The sequence below is a fragment of the Neodiprion pinetum genome, chromosome 5 (assembly GCF_021155775.2).
Source record: "Neodiprion pinetum isolate iyNeoPine1 chromosome 5, iyNeoPine1.2, whole genome shotgun sequence".
Lineage (NCBI taxonomy): Eukaryota > Metazoa > Arthropoda > Insecta > Hymenoptera > Diprionidae > Neodiprion > Neodiprion pinetum.
Window position 1 is genome coordinate 11542602 of NC_060236.1, and position 16809 is coordinate 11559410.

Genomic DNA, 16809 nt, shown 5'->3' on the forward strand with positions numbered 1-16809 from the left:
AGTGTGCGTTAAGAATCGTGTGAATAGTTACAACAACTGGGATTTCCTTGCTCTCCCGTTCATGTACCCAGTTTAACTGACGTCCTGCTTTGATGGATAGAGAAACGAAGTATATTTCTTTAGGGATAATTTCACTAGTGCTGTTAACGCTCTTCTTGCTAGTCATATTGACTCAAGTTTAATCTACTCTGGTGTGTCATGTGAAATTGTATTTAGAGAATGAATCTCAGAATATAATAAATTCCACTGGACTTTACATTATTTTCGTTGGTTGGAATGATTTGAGTCCAGCGTAAATATCCAAATATTCAGTTCAAATATTGATTTTCACGTAACAGCATGGCAGCAGTATCTGTACACTTATCGTCTGTAACGTAGTTTCCTGGACGTTAAGGCCGTCGATCAAAGCCTACATCAACTTAGAACACTACCACCTCCTTCCCCTTTTCCTTTCAAGTCGCCTGATCGCAATCGAATACATTACAATAATCAATAAGCGCCACTGACCTACTTTAATTGTCAGTACACCAGACTTGCAATCGACTTACGAGTAATTGGGGGAAAATCAAACATTCATCAATTCCAACGAAGCTGGGTGCATTTCGACATGGGTCAGGGATTAAGTGCGGCATATCCATAACTGCGAATTCCAGCGGCGAGTCGCTTCGGTAAATTTTTGTTTTTAATGTTTATCTGGAAAAATAATTCCGGATCCACAAAAAATTGCCTTCTCAAACAATTCGAACCGGTTTATCGAAGCATTTGCGTTCTAACTTGTCGTAAAATATTCGTGTTCAAATTTAATAGATTCAATTCTGCATTGCCAACACAATTTCGAACTCTTTTCCAAAAATACGTGATTCTACGGTACACATGACGAAACTGACTTGTTAACAATGGCGCTCTCAAATGAAGAGTTGATTTCAGAAACTACAGCCACCGTGCACGGCATGGTTACCGTCCTAACAAAAACTTAACATTTCAGCTGCAATTTTGGTTGCCTATCCGCAGGCGTAATGTCGTTTGCATCGTGAAATTTCAAGGAATCCTCTCGGTATACCTTTCTGAATTTTCCTTGCCGCGAGTCAGCAATTTGCCACACCTAGAGGTGGACAGAAAAAGAGTGTGGCGAAAAAGGCCGGACTAAGTGTTGACAGTTTATGTCAATCGATTGTTAATAAACCTTATAATAATATTAATACCTGTCTATTAACCTTTTAACGGTGGGGAAATATCAGTTCACAACGACCATTTATTAGACATGAAATTTATAAATAAGTTCAATGAATTTCTTAATCGGAGTCCCCAACCTGACTGCATCGCCGTTAATAGTTTAAACCTAACTCGTGTATAAAATTAGTTATATGATTTATACCGTATTATTATAATCCATGTACCTATTTTATTAGGGATAACGTACCGCATCTCCATAGCTTATGAAGTACATTTTTCACCACATATCATTTTCTATCTGCTCTTCTGGGCAATTCAATATATTTGTATTTCCGTAACACGGCGGGACTATTGCACACTTGACACGTAATAGGTTCTTACAGGTATACGAGACTTAAGTTTACTTAGAGAAATGCCGTTTAGTATTTTTGCCCAAGACACGTGAAGAATAGTTTATCTTCATTTCAAATGATATTCAACAAAATACAAGGGCAGATTATAGAGCCTCTCCATGTTCCACACCAAATTCATATCAGAGCTTACATTAAACGGAGGGGGTACGCAGTTTCCAATTCCCAGAAAGCTGTACTCGTTGTTATTAGCTTAAAGAAACTAGTAAAAAGTCCGATTGAGACCTGCGTTATCTTACATAGATTGTATAAGATTGGAAGTTTTCGGGCTAGAAATGCACTGCAGAAAATAAATTCACAATCAGTGTAAAAGTTACCTCGCCCGGAGAGCTTTATTGGCGATTCAGTGTGTTTTTTTTCTTGATTTGTTCTGATTCATTGACGAAGATTTTGCAAAAGAGTTCGGGAGCGTTAGTTTGTTGGGGAGGGGGGGTTCACGCCAAGAATATACCGGGATGCCTTCTATTGGAAGATGTGACTGCTTTGTAGGAGCCAGCGGGCGAGACATCAACAAATCATGAATGTAAGCATAAGGGTCAAGAGGAGTGTGAGGAGCAAGACATTAACGGGGGACTCTGAACGTGGCTCTGGTAGTAGTCGAACATTTTTATGAATAGCTTATAAATTTCAACTTAACAGGGTGCTTCAGTCGATTTTGATAAAAATAGTACGTTGTGTACCAAGGGGGTATGGTGGTACTTTCAAGGCTAACCGCGCAAGGCGAAGACGAGTACTGAAAATCGGGAGAGGCTTTAAAAGGCCTAACCTCGACGTGTACACCGTGCTTTATATAACACACCATGTTTTCCGAGCTTCGCATTATGAAACTATCATGTATGCGGAAACGGTGTTAATGACGAAATGTGCTTGTTACTAAGGCGCAGGGGACCCGGTCGGAGGTCAAAAGGTAGGGTCATTTACGGGGGATTGGGGGGGCGACGGACTCTCTAACGAGGCAAGAAGAAGAAGAAGACAAAAAAATAACTTTCACTTTTAAGCCATGGGAGTCCGAAGGTTCAAAAGTATATTTTTCAGTCGTAGAACTTAAAAGTACTACTTTAGTCCCTGTCTAAGCGCACCAAAAAGCGAGGAAAGCATGTGATATAAACAAATATATCTCCAAAACGATGCCATGTATAGGACTGTTCCTTTAGGATTCGATGATTTATGAGTAACAGGATCTAACGAAGTCATATAATCATCGAGATCGAGAAAAAAATCTTGCATGATGAAACAGCTCGGATGATCGGATCATAGTTCTCTTTCCCTTTATTTTCAACGTGTTTGAGGATTCGTTTGCGTGAAGTGAGTTTGATTGACATAATAAAGCTTTAAATAGACGCCTGCTGGTTGAGCTGTGAAGGAATGGCGTGCTAAGCAGCCGTAACTACTGACTTTGTTTTTTGATTTTATTTTCTATGACAGAGAACTCATAAGCACATCGGGAGAACTGAGGTTATTATATCCGCCCCTTTTGATAGGCTATTGCTGCATTTACTGAAACCGGCGTTTCAACTTTATTATTTGCAGCTCGACGCTGTAATTAATGCTGGGAAATAGGCGGTTGAACTTTTTTGAACGTAACGAAACTTCCTGTTTTCATTTTTTGCCATTGGGCTCGGTTGCATAGTATGTACGTTGGTAAGAATATCTTTTAACAAGTTTTTCCCATCTATACATATACATTGAAAATATTCTGAAGTTGAGCTTACGAGTGAAATTTTTATTGCAAAATGGGATCGAATCTGAAACCTCAGTTTTTCAGCCGTATTAACTAGGCAATGTCTGGTATAATTGTACTAGAAAAGCTCATAACTAAAGTCCTCTTTTCACAAAAGGGTGGATTTACGTAAATTGCATTTACTTGTCATCGTTAGAGGTAACTAAAAACGGTTTTTTTTCTCGCGCATAATGAGATATGCAGTTATGCCTCGAAAATTGCCCCGACGCTCAAGAGTCGGAAAAAATATTGGTCTTTGTCGAGTGTTGGAAGTGAGTAATCGATTCTTAAACGGTTGTTTCTTTGAGAGATAAATATATATGAGAGTGCCTGCAACCCGACTGACGATGAAGCTGCATGCACCGCATCCACATATGAATACGCTTCAAACGCATTTGAGCGAATCACTTTCTACCACTTTGAGAAACCACATTTGCACGATGAAGAACGTTCCGAGCTGATATCTTACGCTAATGAGGTGGAGACCCCGTGTTTATATGTATGTGCGGTTATCGCAACTGCATTAAAATTCTGTAACAGTTTTGAAGAAACAAGAAACAAAATCGTTGGAATCATTTTGGAATTTATCTGTCTTGTGTGAAAATGCGTAATTTATAAGTTGCAGCTCAAAGAAGATGCATGCAAAAGATCGTTGACGAATGAAGCATATTGAGTTCCGGCAAAGTTACGCCCCGTTAAAGATTTGTTGGTTTATATGATACATGGTAAGAATATTATAAATGTCAAAAAATCGACAGGCTGCGTATTTTTGGATTTATGTGAGCAGAAAATTGAGCGCTGAAACTAATCGGCAGTCTTTGTTGTGAAATAAGAAAATAGATCCCAGCATTATACATCCGCCTGACAAATTGCACCCCGGCGACGAGAGTGACACACTTGGCATTTTGAGTTGAGAGTTGGATTTGCAAAGTTTCAATTTATAAGCTTGAAAAGTGAAATTTCTGTATTTACAAAATTGGCCGCTACGGAGCACAGAACAATAGGCTGCTTCCGTAAGCATGCAATGCTTTCAGTCACAGTTATTTGCTTTCGCTGAAAAATGACTATTTTTGAGTTGTGTCATTCTGGTCGCCGGGGGGCGAAATATGGAGCGTGAATTCAGATCTCACTGTTTCGTGTAGTCATTTCGAAAAATTATACCACAACGACATACTTGACAGGTGCGTTCTTTTTCATAACCAATTTCCATTTCTTTCTTCGACACGTGAAAAAATAGTCGATTATACTCATACTAAATGATAACCGACCTTGAGGTACACTAATTAGTAAATAGAAGCCCAAAAATCGTTCATGGGTAGGTATTCTGGATTCGATCTGAACTGAGACCATTCAAAAAAAAATAAAATATTACCAAATCGATCTGATACTCTTCTATGAAAAGATATAATCTTTGGTTCCTACATAATACTGTTGTGTTTCCAATTATTTCGAATGTCATTAAGGGGTATGGCCACTGTAAATTTTTTGAAAAATCGATTTTTTTTTATTGGCTTCAAAAATAGTTTAAACCCTCTAGAATAAGGAAAAAAAGGTCCCGTGCGAGAAAAATTTTTTTTTGGCCCCCAAATCATCTTCAAGCGGAAAAACTGTCTTAGATATCGCGATGGATATCGCTGTTTGCACATTCAATGGCGGCCTTACCAACGTCTTGCAAATATTCAAGATATACATACAAGATATTCACATACAACAGCACAAGAAAACAAATTTGAACTAACTGGTGATGAGAGGAATTAACGACATCAGAGTCAGGGCGGCTAGGTGGTCTAGTGGAGTAAGGCTCCGGTAAAGCATCGCTAGATACCAGGTTCGATTTCTGGCTCCGTCGTTCATTTTTCGAATTTACCAGTTTTTCAAATTTATATCTTTAAATATTCAAGATGTTGGAGGTGGAAATTGGTGTACAGTTATATAATTTCTGCATCGAAGCCAACGCCAAACGCATTACGCACGCGGAGACATCTCCGAGCGACGCGGAAAAAAGTGCGCGCGCGCTCCAAAAATCCACCAGGAAAAACGAAGAAGACGAAAATTTGGCCATCGAAGGACAAATGTATGGTGCTAGGATTGCAGACTAACGGTAAAATTTTTTTTTACCTTCTTTTTTTCATTTTTTCCAATAAAAAACTATTCGCAAAACTTTAAACGCGTTTTTCTCGAAACATGGTTTTTCAAAATGGCACGCAGCATCACTCGAATAATTTTCATTTTTTTTACTTGAAATTTTGACCAGATGTGAACATTAACATTATCTTGAGAATGTCGATCGGGATTTTCAATAACTTTATTTATTGATTTTTTATTAACAAAAAACTAACCGTTTTTTCGTCAAAAATCAATTTTTTTTTTCAAACGCACGCCAAATCCACAAAAATTGATAATTTTTAAAATCCGATCGACATTCTCTAGCTATAACCCTCTAGATTGATGGTTTTTTTTTTTTTGTTCTAGATTCAAAAGTGCACCAGTGGTGCTGCGTGCCGCGGAGCCCTGCAAGCAAAACATGCCCCGGGAAGATAGCTGTGGAACCGCCATTTTGTTTTTTTTTTGCTGTAAAAAAATTTGATAATAAAGTTTAATGTATGCCCGATAACACCCTTAAAAGTTTTTTTTCAATTACTTTCAATTTTGGAAGCAAAAAATTCGTGAAAAAACCTTTTTTTTTGGACCGTTACAGTGGCGTTACCCCTTAACGTTCAATCATTCTACAACACTTTATAGGTTTCTCGAACATGAAGTATAGAAACATATTAATGTCAAATCATGTGCTGTGATGAGTTTGTTACTTATATTTAGAGTGACTATTCTCACTATCTAGAAAGTATAAAATAAGCCGTTTGGACTGACACTTATTGTTAACTTCGGGCCTGATCCATCTCTCAGAAACATGGTCATGACTATTTTGGTATAGACATAATTTTTACCTATATCTGTACATAGTTTCTACAATTTTATTTTTAAGAGTTAAAGCACAAATGAGTTAGTTTGAAATTTTCGATTGATATACATGAATCTCTGTGGAAAAAATGTCTCATTCTGTCCCTACGAAGATTTCGCTACAAGAATTAATCAAATTTTAAGACAAAACAAATACAGCGCTGAATTGGAATGAAGAATATGCCCGCCAAGTAAGTCGCTGTAGAAACATTTTTGGATATCACTAAACGAAATAATGAGATCCAAATTCACGATCTATATTTGCAAGGTAAATATATAGTCTTTGCCTCATGCAATCGTTTCATAAGAAAAATTAGCGATTAATTTCTGTGCTCATATTTTTGCTTATGTAAGTCTGAAAAAATGTATACGGCGAATTTTTTGACATTTATGATGTTTCTGCCATGGGTTTCATTCATTTTTGTACGTCTAATATGATAGTGATGTCGTAACATCATACGCTGTTCAACTAAAAATACGTACTTGGTAGATTTTACGATATTCATAATGTATATGCGTAGCCGCTAAAGTTGTTCTTTTTCCGTGAAACGAAATTGGTTATTGTCATTGTAGATATGAAACTGTTCACCATAAGCCTGTGGTTCCAATTTTACAGACCATTGAAAGCCGGACTTATTGTAGCCCTTGGGCTGCGACAGTCACCTTCTACGTTGTTACTGAGAGATGGTGTGTTGTGGTTTCAATTATGCCTCTGACAAACGGAGGCCCAACTAATTCTGGCCTTTGGGCTGTGACAGCCACCTGCTACGTTGTTACTAGGGGATAATCTGTTGCGGTTTCGGATATGCCACTGACAACCGGGAACCTAACTTACTCCAGCCTTTAGGCTGCGATACTCACCTTGCGCGTCGTTACGAGGGGATGGCGTATTGTGGTTTCGGACAACTGAGAGTCAAAGTACGATGCCCAGTAAAAGATCCGTAATAAATTCAAGGATATTTCCATAAGATTTTTAGGTTATTCAAGGACATTCAGGAAAAATAAAAATACGATACATGAATTGCAGAGGACAGAGGACACTGTACATAATCTGCGCGATGTACGTGATATATGTTATTTCTACTACACCTGTTAGTAGGGAAAAACGAAAAACGCAATTCGAAGCAGCAATCTACTTTTTAAATACCGTTACTCAGTGAACACAAATAAATATATCATTCGCAGCAAGCCTTAAATATAGAATGTTTCCAGGATACAAGAAAATTTCAAGAATATTGCCACGGCTTTTTAAGGACCAGGAAGATTCCAGGACCTCAAGGACTTCCAAGATCATGCTAAGGTATTCTGGTCTTTTTGGCGATAAAGATCACTGAAAGCCTGATTTATTCTAGTCTTCAGAGTGCTACAACCAGCTTCTGCATTCCTACTAAGCGAATGAGTGTTATAGTCTCGTATACGCCAATAACTACCAAAAGTACAAATCAAATTAGCCCGGTAGATGCCAAAAGATCACTTAAGGAGGCTATTAAAATTGAAAAAAAGAAAAAAACTCTTCGTAATTAGTTTAAAATTTTCTACGACATCAAATCGAGTTACTTGATGAGAAAACATGTTTTATGTAATACACTATACATTTTATTTACTACAATGTTTCGATTGGAAGTAACTAGTCAAAAGATGAAATATGGAATCAGTTTTGTTTTCTGATTATCGCATTACGTTGGACAGGAAATTTTACAAAATCCTCAAAGATTCTAACACACAGATGATAACAAACGACGCCGGTACGAGGGTGATATAATTTGTTTGGGCATCGAAATTTTCATCACTAAATCATATTTCTCCCCAAGTCTATTTTAGAAATTTTATTGGATCACGGAGCGCAACTCGTACAGAGAGATGAGAGAGCAGTGCGCTCACCCGCATTCAGTACTTGTCAGTAGTGTAAAGTAATTCAGTATTACGTCCATTTTTGGGTGTTACCTGTATCTCTCAGATCTTATTGTAGAATTCCTAACACCAAAACATATACAGAGTGAATTGCTAACGAAAAAATAGTCCGTCCTTTGCTATAGCTTAAGGGAGTGCCCTGGTCAATTTCGATGTTGTATATATCTCCAGATATTGATGTCCACGTATTTTAAACGTAAAAAAGGGCTTGACAACCCCATTCTATACACAACCCTGAACAAAAACACCCCAGCACATTTTCATTTGGGTCAAAACCAAATAAATGGCACAAATTTTGCGAATTTACGATAGCGATTTCATAGAAATCATGCCATTTCTTTATTTTTGCCTTAAATGAAAATGCGTTGGAATGTTTTTGTTCCGAATTGCATATACGATAGTGTTGTTAAGCCATTTTTGCATTTGAGATACGTGGACTTTGATATTTGCAGGTATATACGTCAACGACGCAATCGACCAGGGAACCTCCTTAATGCGCATGCGCTACAATTCAAGAGCAGATCTTTGCCAGGGCAGCCAACGGTTACAAATTTAGAAGACAGTTCGTTGTGAAATATATAAACTTAAAAAGTTTGACAACTGTCGGTCTTGAGTATAACCGTCAGCGAGAATTGTCAAAAATTTTGAGGTTACGTTCATGATGGTTCATGATCGCCCTGGAAAACAAATGTCCTGGAATTTTAGCGCATGCGCATTTAACTATAGCAGACGTCGGAGCATTCTATCGTTAGTAATTCACTCTGTATAATATGTGAAATACCCGTCGGTTCAAGCTTCGGACGATTTTCATTGATATCGCTTCGATTGAGACATATAATTTGGCGCCATATAATTTTGACCACCTCTTTTGAATATCTATTCACTCATACAACTTTGGAGCGAAAACTAGACTGACGAAGATGAATGGGACGGAAAAATTTCTTGATTGAACCAACTGTGTAATACTAATAATTAACTGTCCATGCATCGATTGTATTGGAATTGGGCTCAAATGAAAACTTTTTCTCCCCCACTCTTTGAGATGAATCACTCAACCCTAGAAGTATTGCGGAATTAAAGAGGATGAGGATCAAGAGAATTAGTAGTCTCATTCCAAGTGCATTAAAAAAATAATATTATTACCGTGTAGGCTGTTGCAGTGCATAAATTCGGTCGAGATGATATTTAAAATTTCCTCAATGTACTTTGCACAAAATTCTATCGAATTTCTTGAACACAATTTTCAACAGACGTGATGATACGCCTAATTCAATCATTTAATACCACTTGAAATTTACGCCTGTTCCGCTCACGTACTTTGGAGCTTATTCGATAGTTGTTGAAAGACTGCCCAAATAATTCACGGCAGCCCTTTTATACTGATGATTTCTTCAACAATTGCTGACGTTATTTTTTGAGATCGCGTTGTTTATTATAAGAGTCTCCACTGATTATTCGTCGGATGTATTGCATTCCACAGATAGCACCTTGAACTCAAAGTACAATTTGAAATTTCATGTCTGTGCTACGCAGTCATTAAGCGTGTCAAAAGTATAAAAATACATAATGGGGTGGTGTCAAAAAAGGGTCCAAAATACTTGTATTCTTTTAGCTCAAGTGAATTATTTTCACTTCGAAATTCCGAGAATTAATCCACGGATATCATTCTTCGTTGGGCGTCTGTTCGACAATTTCAACTGTTGATGCTGAAAAATTCTATGTAGCCGTTCTGTGTTCGATGCTAAAAACTGTGATTTGATACGTCAGATGGTAAATTATTGATGCGACGAGCAAGTTGAAACTAGCAATGTGATTTCACCAAGTCGGTCATCACTGAAACTCTTGAGACAAAGTAGCAACCCGTTGAAGGCAGGAGTCTGGAGTCAAGGGTGTTTTCGTCAAGAAAATTCCTGCATGCGCGTATTATAAAGAGGCATCCTTGAAGTCAATATGGGATTGAGCAAACTTGTATGAAAAATATAAAAATCGAAACCCGATATCCTGGGAATTTATTAACATTTTAGATGCCGAACCATCATACCGATGTGGGATTCCGTTAATCACTTTAGATGGCTTCAATCTCTACGGACACTTCTGGAAGACAACTCGTTATCTCCGCCTTACCAGTAGAGTGCATTCTACCTGCGTACATTTCAAATTTCCCATCTTTGTTTGTGTTGTTATTCAGCTCCAATTTGAAGGATGTAGATGCAAAGGGCAGGTAACTTTCGAGAGTCCCTACTACAAAAAAAGTACAAGTTCTATCTATACCGGTTTAGTCGTTTTCATGTCAACTTGAAACAAAACCGAATCCTTTACTATTTCAATAATATTACATAAATACATATCATGTAATAGTCTACGTCAGATGTGAATTTAAATCGAAAAATTTGGGTACATAGATTTGAATTATCAAAGTTTTCTCTTTGGTTTGGTTTTGTTGAGCTGAGAATCAACGTGGAATATTATAAGGAATGAACGAAATTGAGTTTTAAGATGTCGAAATTTACATTAATTCCGTTGAGTTTCATGATCAGTTTGAAAAATAATTTCTGTTTTTCCCAATCCTTAAAGCTTATTCAATTTATTCGATTTACTTTTCAAAAAATTGAATATCCCGTACAATCATTAAATATCGTTAAATCAACCTAAGATGTTAAGAGCATTTTATTTCCCTTGCTTGAAATAGCCACACAATATCTACATTGGTACAGAGGTTAAGACTCTGAAAGTCATGGTATTTTTTATCCATTTTAATTACTCATTTTTATGCATAACCGTTTACCATAGGATGCGAGGAAAAACTATTTTTAATTGGTACAGGACACCCCGCAGTCAACCATATATCAAATAATAAAGTTTGACAAACTGTTTCGATACCAGCAATATTACGAATTACGCAGATAATACACCATCGATCTGTGTAACTGTATCTTACAGCACGTATATAAAATAGCAGGCGGACCGTCCGGTCCACTCCATCAGGCGTATATTTTGTATACCGTGAGTTCTTCTTGAAAGGCCCTGCTAGTAGCGCGCGCAGTTCAACTTGCTTGATTTTGATTGGCTGACATCCGTGCGCGCGGCCTGAAGCAAGCCTTCGCTGACAAGATGAAATTCCCTAGAATCGTCTGGTTGACAAGTGGCAGTCAACCATAACCTCACACCTATTAAGAATCGCCGGGTCACGGCGCCGTCGCGATCCACTACGCATCGGTCATTCTGCCTGCCATGCTGGTAACATTTCTACGAAGTTGGCTACGCTTGTAAACTAGACGAGTCGCGATTGTCCAGCAAGTCCTTTCAAGAAGAACTCTCGGTACAAGGATGGTATTTTCTACAGAATTCCCTGTAGGCTATTTATAAACATATAATTCGTCGCGCCAGCGTTCCGCATTTATACACCTCGTAGACTTATATTCGTTCATTCTCTCAATTTTTATTCTCTTTGACAACCTCAAACGTATGATCTAGTTTCAACGGTTATATACGCCGTTATAACTCAGTGGCAAACATATTTTACAGTGTGTATCGTGCTCCCGATATTCCAACTTTTTGCCTCCATATCTTCTTTCTATGTACCAATCTCGGTAACTCCGTCGTTTATCCTGCAATCCGAATTAGCAGCGGGGGATTTTTTCTACTTACTGTAACGAACCGATTCACTCTTCTACGCAAAGCATACTTTTTTTCTCTTGGTAAATTAGCAGCGTAAACAGCCGCGAGCAAATCGCAGAAGCGGAAGAAATAACTTATGATTATCGCAGAAGATAATCGACGTGTTTACCACGAGAGTACGAAGACCGAAAACTATCTTGTAAAACTGGTATGAGATACAAACGTTTCCGGGTATACGTTGCGTCGAAAAATGTTAATCAAATCGTTTCCCTACTCTTTGGAAAACGATGATATTGTAATTTGATAGGCATTAGTAGGTAGAGAATTCACGATTTTGTACTGGCGATTATTTGTTCGGTTTTAATTATAGATTTGTCAACACATTTCCTTCAAGATTCGGTTGCTCAATTTTTGTTTGTGCGGAATTCCACGGAAAGAGATAATCTGCGATTGAAACAAAAACAGCAAACAAGATGGTGCTCGGAATGATGCATGAATTAGTAACAAATTGACGAGAATTGTGTCGAATTTAACTACATCGCCATGTTTCATTGATAATAATGATCAAAGTTTAATCACTCGTCGGCAACGAAGAGCGTTATAAAAGTAAACCAGAACATAAAGGTCAGTTGTTTTACATAGTGACATAATTCCCCCGATAAAACAGGTTTTTTAAGGGATTGTGCCATCGGACCGAACAGACTGCAGTAGCCACAACAAGCGTAAAACATACCTAAATGTTGAAAACGTTCCACATTAAAACAGGAATGTACACTTACGCCGATACTGGTTCTCATGCATTCCGGAACGTGTGTATAAATGATACCTGTTACATACGCTAATTAACCGTGTATTCAAACAAAATAATCGCCGGTTGCCAGCAGGGAAAGCAACGTAAAAACAGCAAGGAAAAAAAAACCAGTGTGAAACAAGCACTGGATATCGGCAATCCTCATGCTATAATTTGTTTTTTTTTCTTTTTTTCTCAAGGGGTTGACAAACGAACGGTGAGAAAAGTAAAATACCTTTATCGACTAAATAAATTTGAAGATCCGATTAAAAAGCTGCTGCAGTGTCGAACTACTACGCATATTAATGGGATCAAGACCCCGATTCCCGAATCCCTGCTGCTAGAGCGGAACGACATACGTTTGCAAATTTATCGAAGAACCGAAAAAGGCTCCGAACGTCGAACATGAAGTCTGCGATAGCGAACTGATAAGTTCTAAGTATCGAGAGCGAAAAGAGTTTTTGCGGTGTGTAAAAAACGGAGAACCAAAGAAACTACAACTTTATTATGCGAGATCCTCGCATTTGAGACCACTAGTAAAATCAAAGCGGGTATTTGCGAATGCAAAAGGTAAAAAATGGAACTCGATATCCTTTCTCTCGCGTTGATTTTTTAAATTTCTTTTATTCTTCCGTTGCGGGTGAGGCTTTTTCAGTACGCGATTTCGCCATCCCAATATTTTGCGAAGTTCTGATAACGATGTGTAAATGAAACTGCCCGAATTTCACCTGATACGAACACACGCGCAGAGTGTGTTTTACGAAACGTATGACGAGAGTGGGAGTTCTGCACAACGATTAGTGAAAATTGAAGTAATTTCAGAGAAAATTTCATGCCGTGTGAAAAACTCCGCATATTACATACCCACTGCAATATTCGTCCAGAAAATTTTAGACATTGAGTTGGTGAAGTTGAAAATAAATATTTTTTCTCTAAACAGTGATTCGAATTCGAAAAACTGTAGACGTGGAATATGGTTTAAGAACTTGGGGTGAATCAACTTATTTTACTGACAAGTCACTGCCAGTTGGGTGATCAACGATTATAAAATAATGCATTTTGTTTCAACATTATCTTTTTGAAAAAATCTTAATAAAAAATCAGAAATAAAAATTGGATGAATCAGAATGAAAATTCCTAAAAACACAAGGGTAAGCAAAAATCAAGAGCGAATACTAAAAATTCTCAGAACTTTTATAGCAATACCGACTAACCTAAAGCGTTCAAGATCAAAAGAACTGATCCAAAAAGGTAAAATGAGCGGAAATTGTGTTTTAATGTTAAACTCGATCGACACAAGAATCTCGGTTTGGTTACAATTCTGTTGGTTTAATTGTGCTTATTCTTGGACTGTGTGCTCAATCGTTTGATCGATCAACCATCGTTTCCAATTAATCATTTTTTCGATTAATTGACGAACCAGCTTTTTCAATTATCGATTAATCACGCAGCCTTAGTTTATTCTGCTACAGGAAAGCTTACAAAAGTGAGGAGAATGTGTGCCACGATTTCCTGGGGATGGAGACGGTGGGACTTAAAAATACAGCCAAAAGCCAAAACGAGTAACGACCAGCACCAATATATCGTCGGCATAGCTATTTATAAGATGTAAACGACGCCTGGTGGTATGAAGTAAGAATTAATTCGCGAGCCGTTACATCTCATTCCCACATCCCGTCTCACATATAAGTAGTTATAATACCTCCGGGAAAAACGGCATCACACAGCTGTTTAATACGGAGGAAATGTTCTCGTTCTCGTTCTCCGCAAGCATCACAGATAGAAGGGAAACTTCATTAAAGAGCGATAAATAATAACGAGAAATGAGATTCACACGAAAACGCGAGAGTACAAAAAACGAGGGAGAAAAAGGAAGAGTAAGAAGAACGGGAAAAAAATTCCCAACATCCTGCTGCATGTTTTTTTTGGCCAGCAAGCCTTCAGCCAAACTTGATTATCAATCTTCCTTCTGCCTGCTCCTGCGGTCTCGACTCGACTCTAACTCACCCGGTTACCGCTTTTCCGGTCAATCTATACATAACTACGTGATGCGTATTAATGCACAGTTGCCAAATGGCGAAAAAAGGGAGTGGTTTTTCAGACGACGCGTAAATACGAAGCTAATTATTTTTAATAAGCCGTGCCTGATGATAGAAATTTTTTAATCCGAGATAATTCACCATGTTGAAGTTATAGTAACGTTATCGCAACGATTAATGCTGAGGAAAAACCGTTACTTTGTGATTTTTTAATTGCTTGAAATTCGGTAAGCCGTAATAAAACAAGATTTCCTCGAATTTTGAAATCTTCGTTCTTTCAAAGTCATTGGAAAAATAAAAAACTACTGATTTTTTCCCAATATTTCGTTACGATAACGTTACTAACTTCAATCTCGAGGTAATTCAGCTTTTAGAATTCTGCACGCTGCATCTTCTTCAGCTGATACACATCCCATGATAATCTCAGAAAATTGAACACCGAATTGTGCACGCGTAAAGTTTTTCGCCTGCTTGGACAGGCTGGCCAAATCTATCTGGTTTGGTCCCGGCGGAAACTGTCAATACGCGACGGCGTTTTGAAGCTACGCGGACTGAAGCGTAGTCCGGTCACATTTTTTTCATCTCAAATTCTTAGTGTAACATAAGATCAAAGCAACAGCGAATTTTTATATCTAACGTTCGGCAGCAACTAAGCAACCTGACAGACAGACGGGACATTTGACGCGAATTAGTTAAATCTACCAATGGAATCACATGATTTGATGCATGCGCATTCGGCTCTTCAGTTTCTTAAAACTGTCATTGTTGATGACACACATGAATTTTTGATATTTTATACCCGAGCGAGATTGATTCACCGTTCAAAAACCTACTGCTGAAAAATTGTGGAACAGTTTGCAATGACGAAAGAATCATATTCAATAAATTCACAATTCGTCACTGAATCTTCTGAAATCTATCTCATTAAACATCGATGAGTATTTCTAAGATTTTCAGCAGCTTTTTTTACACCTCCAACAGTACATTTGTGCAAGTAGACACGCAAATTTATGTGGGTACAACAAAATGTACCTTCAACTCTCACTGACCTGGACTCGCTGCCGATGACGTTCCTGCTTCCTCTGGCGCCTTTCGAGTTCTTCTTTGCGTTCTATGAGTGACCTGATCTCCCCCGTCGGTGCTGTCGTCCACAACGAATTCTCGGTCGATGCACCGGAATTCGAGGATAGCCGTCTCATCACCGGCAAATCCTCCTCACCTTCGCTGTAGCTTTCGACGAGGATTTCTGAGTCACTCTATACGCGACAGAATTGGAAGCAACCAACGAAAAATTAGGAAATTGGGTATGGAACTGATGAAAAAACATAGGGACGTGCTTAAAAATCAGGGAAAAAGTTGTAAAATTGCAGATAATGAACTTCAGAAATGTTTATGACGTATTAATAAATTGCTGCTTCTCTTAGACGTGATGCGAAAGTAAAAGATTCTCTTTGTGGGTGCTTGAATTTGAAATTAGAGAGCTCAAAGTCTCGTTTGCACTCACTTGTTCAGGTGGTGAGCTAGGGGAACTTGCTGTTGAGGTTTCCACAACAGAAACGTACTCGCTGTCGCCAGTTTCACATTTTTGTAGCTTAAGAACCGGAGTCTCAAGACCGCAGAGGAACACTTGTCCGAAGAAGAGTATTTTGTGTATCCTCAAACAAACTTGGGCCACTTCCTGCGATTGAAAAAAAAACATACATTATATAGGTTACGTGATGAATTTTTATGATGACATAACTGTATACCCGTGATTTCTCCAATATTCGCAAAGAGAGACAGTATAAAAATTTACAAATAAAAATTCTAGTAGCTAAGTTTACTACTGCAGCACGACTCAATAACTTACCATATCTTCCTCTTTCTTGACGAAAACCGGCTCCTGAGGATTCGACATGAGAGGAGTGAATCCTGAGAGCGTGGAGTCTTCTGGTAGCCTGACAAGCTCCAGTCCTGGAACACAAAATCCGGCAAAGATGATGGAGAGATTCAGAATTCGTATACACGCTTATAGATACTTATATAATACTATGAATTTCTGTATATGCGGAACGATGCGTGCGCCTTATTTGAGCAACTGGAGTTACAGCTCTCATTTCAGGTTTGGCTGCATCATATTCCGCCACGGCCATCCCAAACATTGTCAAAACAAATAATATCAGACGTTTGGAACGACTGTGGCAGGATACG

At 38.2% G+C, this 16809-nt stretch overlaps 1 protein-coding gene across 4 annotated transcripts in view; it reads right to left on the minus strand.

Moving 5' to 3' along the window:
- The window catches only part of LOC124218896 (telomerase-binding protein EST1A), a 250214-nt gene that overhangs the window by 53730 nt on the left and 179675 nt on the right, over positions 1 to 16809 (minus strand). For all 4 annotated transcript variants that reach the window (XR_011177146.1, XM_069136132.1, XM_069136131.1 and 1 more), the window contains exons 21-23: positions 16469 to 16572; positions 16124 to 16297; positions 15669 to 15875 (exon numbers count right to left, since the gene is read on the minus strand). Coding sequence is in view for 3 of the 4 variants with exons in the window: in XM_069136132.1 (XP_068992233.1) it covers positions 15669 to 15875; positions 16124 to 16297; positions 16469 to 16572 (485 nt within the window). In the remaining variant the exon portion in view is untranslated. The remainder of the gene's footprint in view (positions 1 to 15668; positions 15876 to 16123; positions 16298 to 16468; positions 16573 to 16809) is intronic.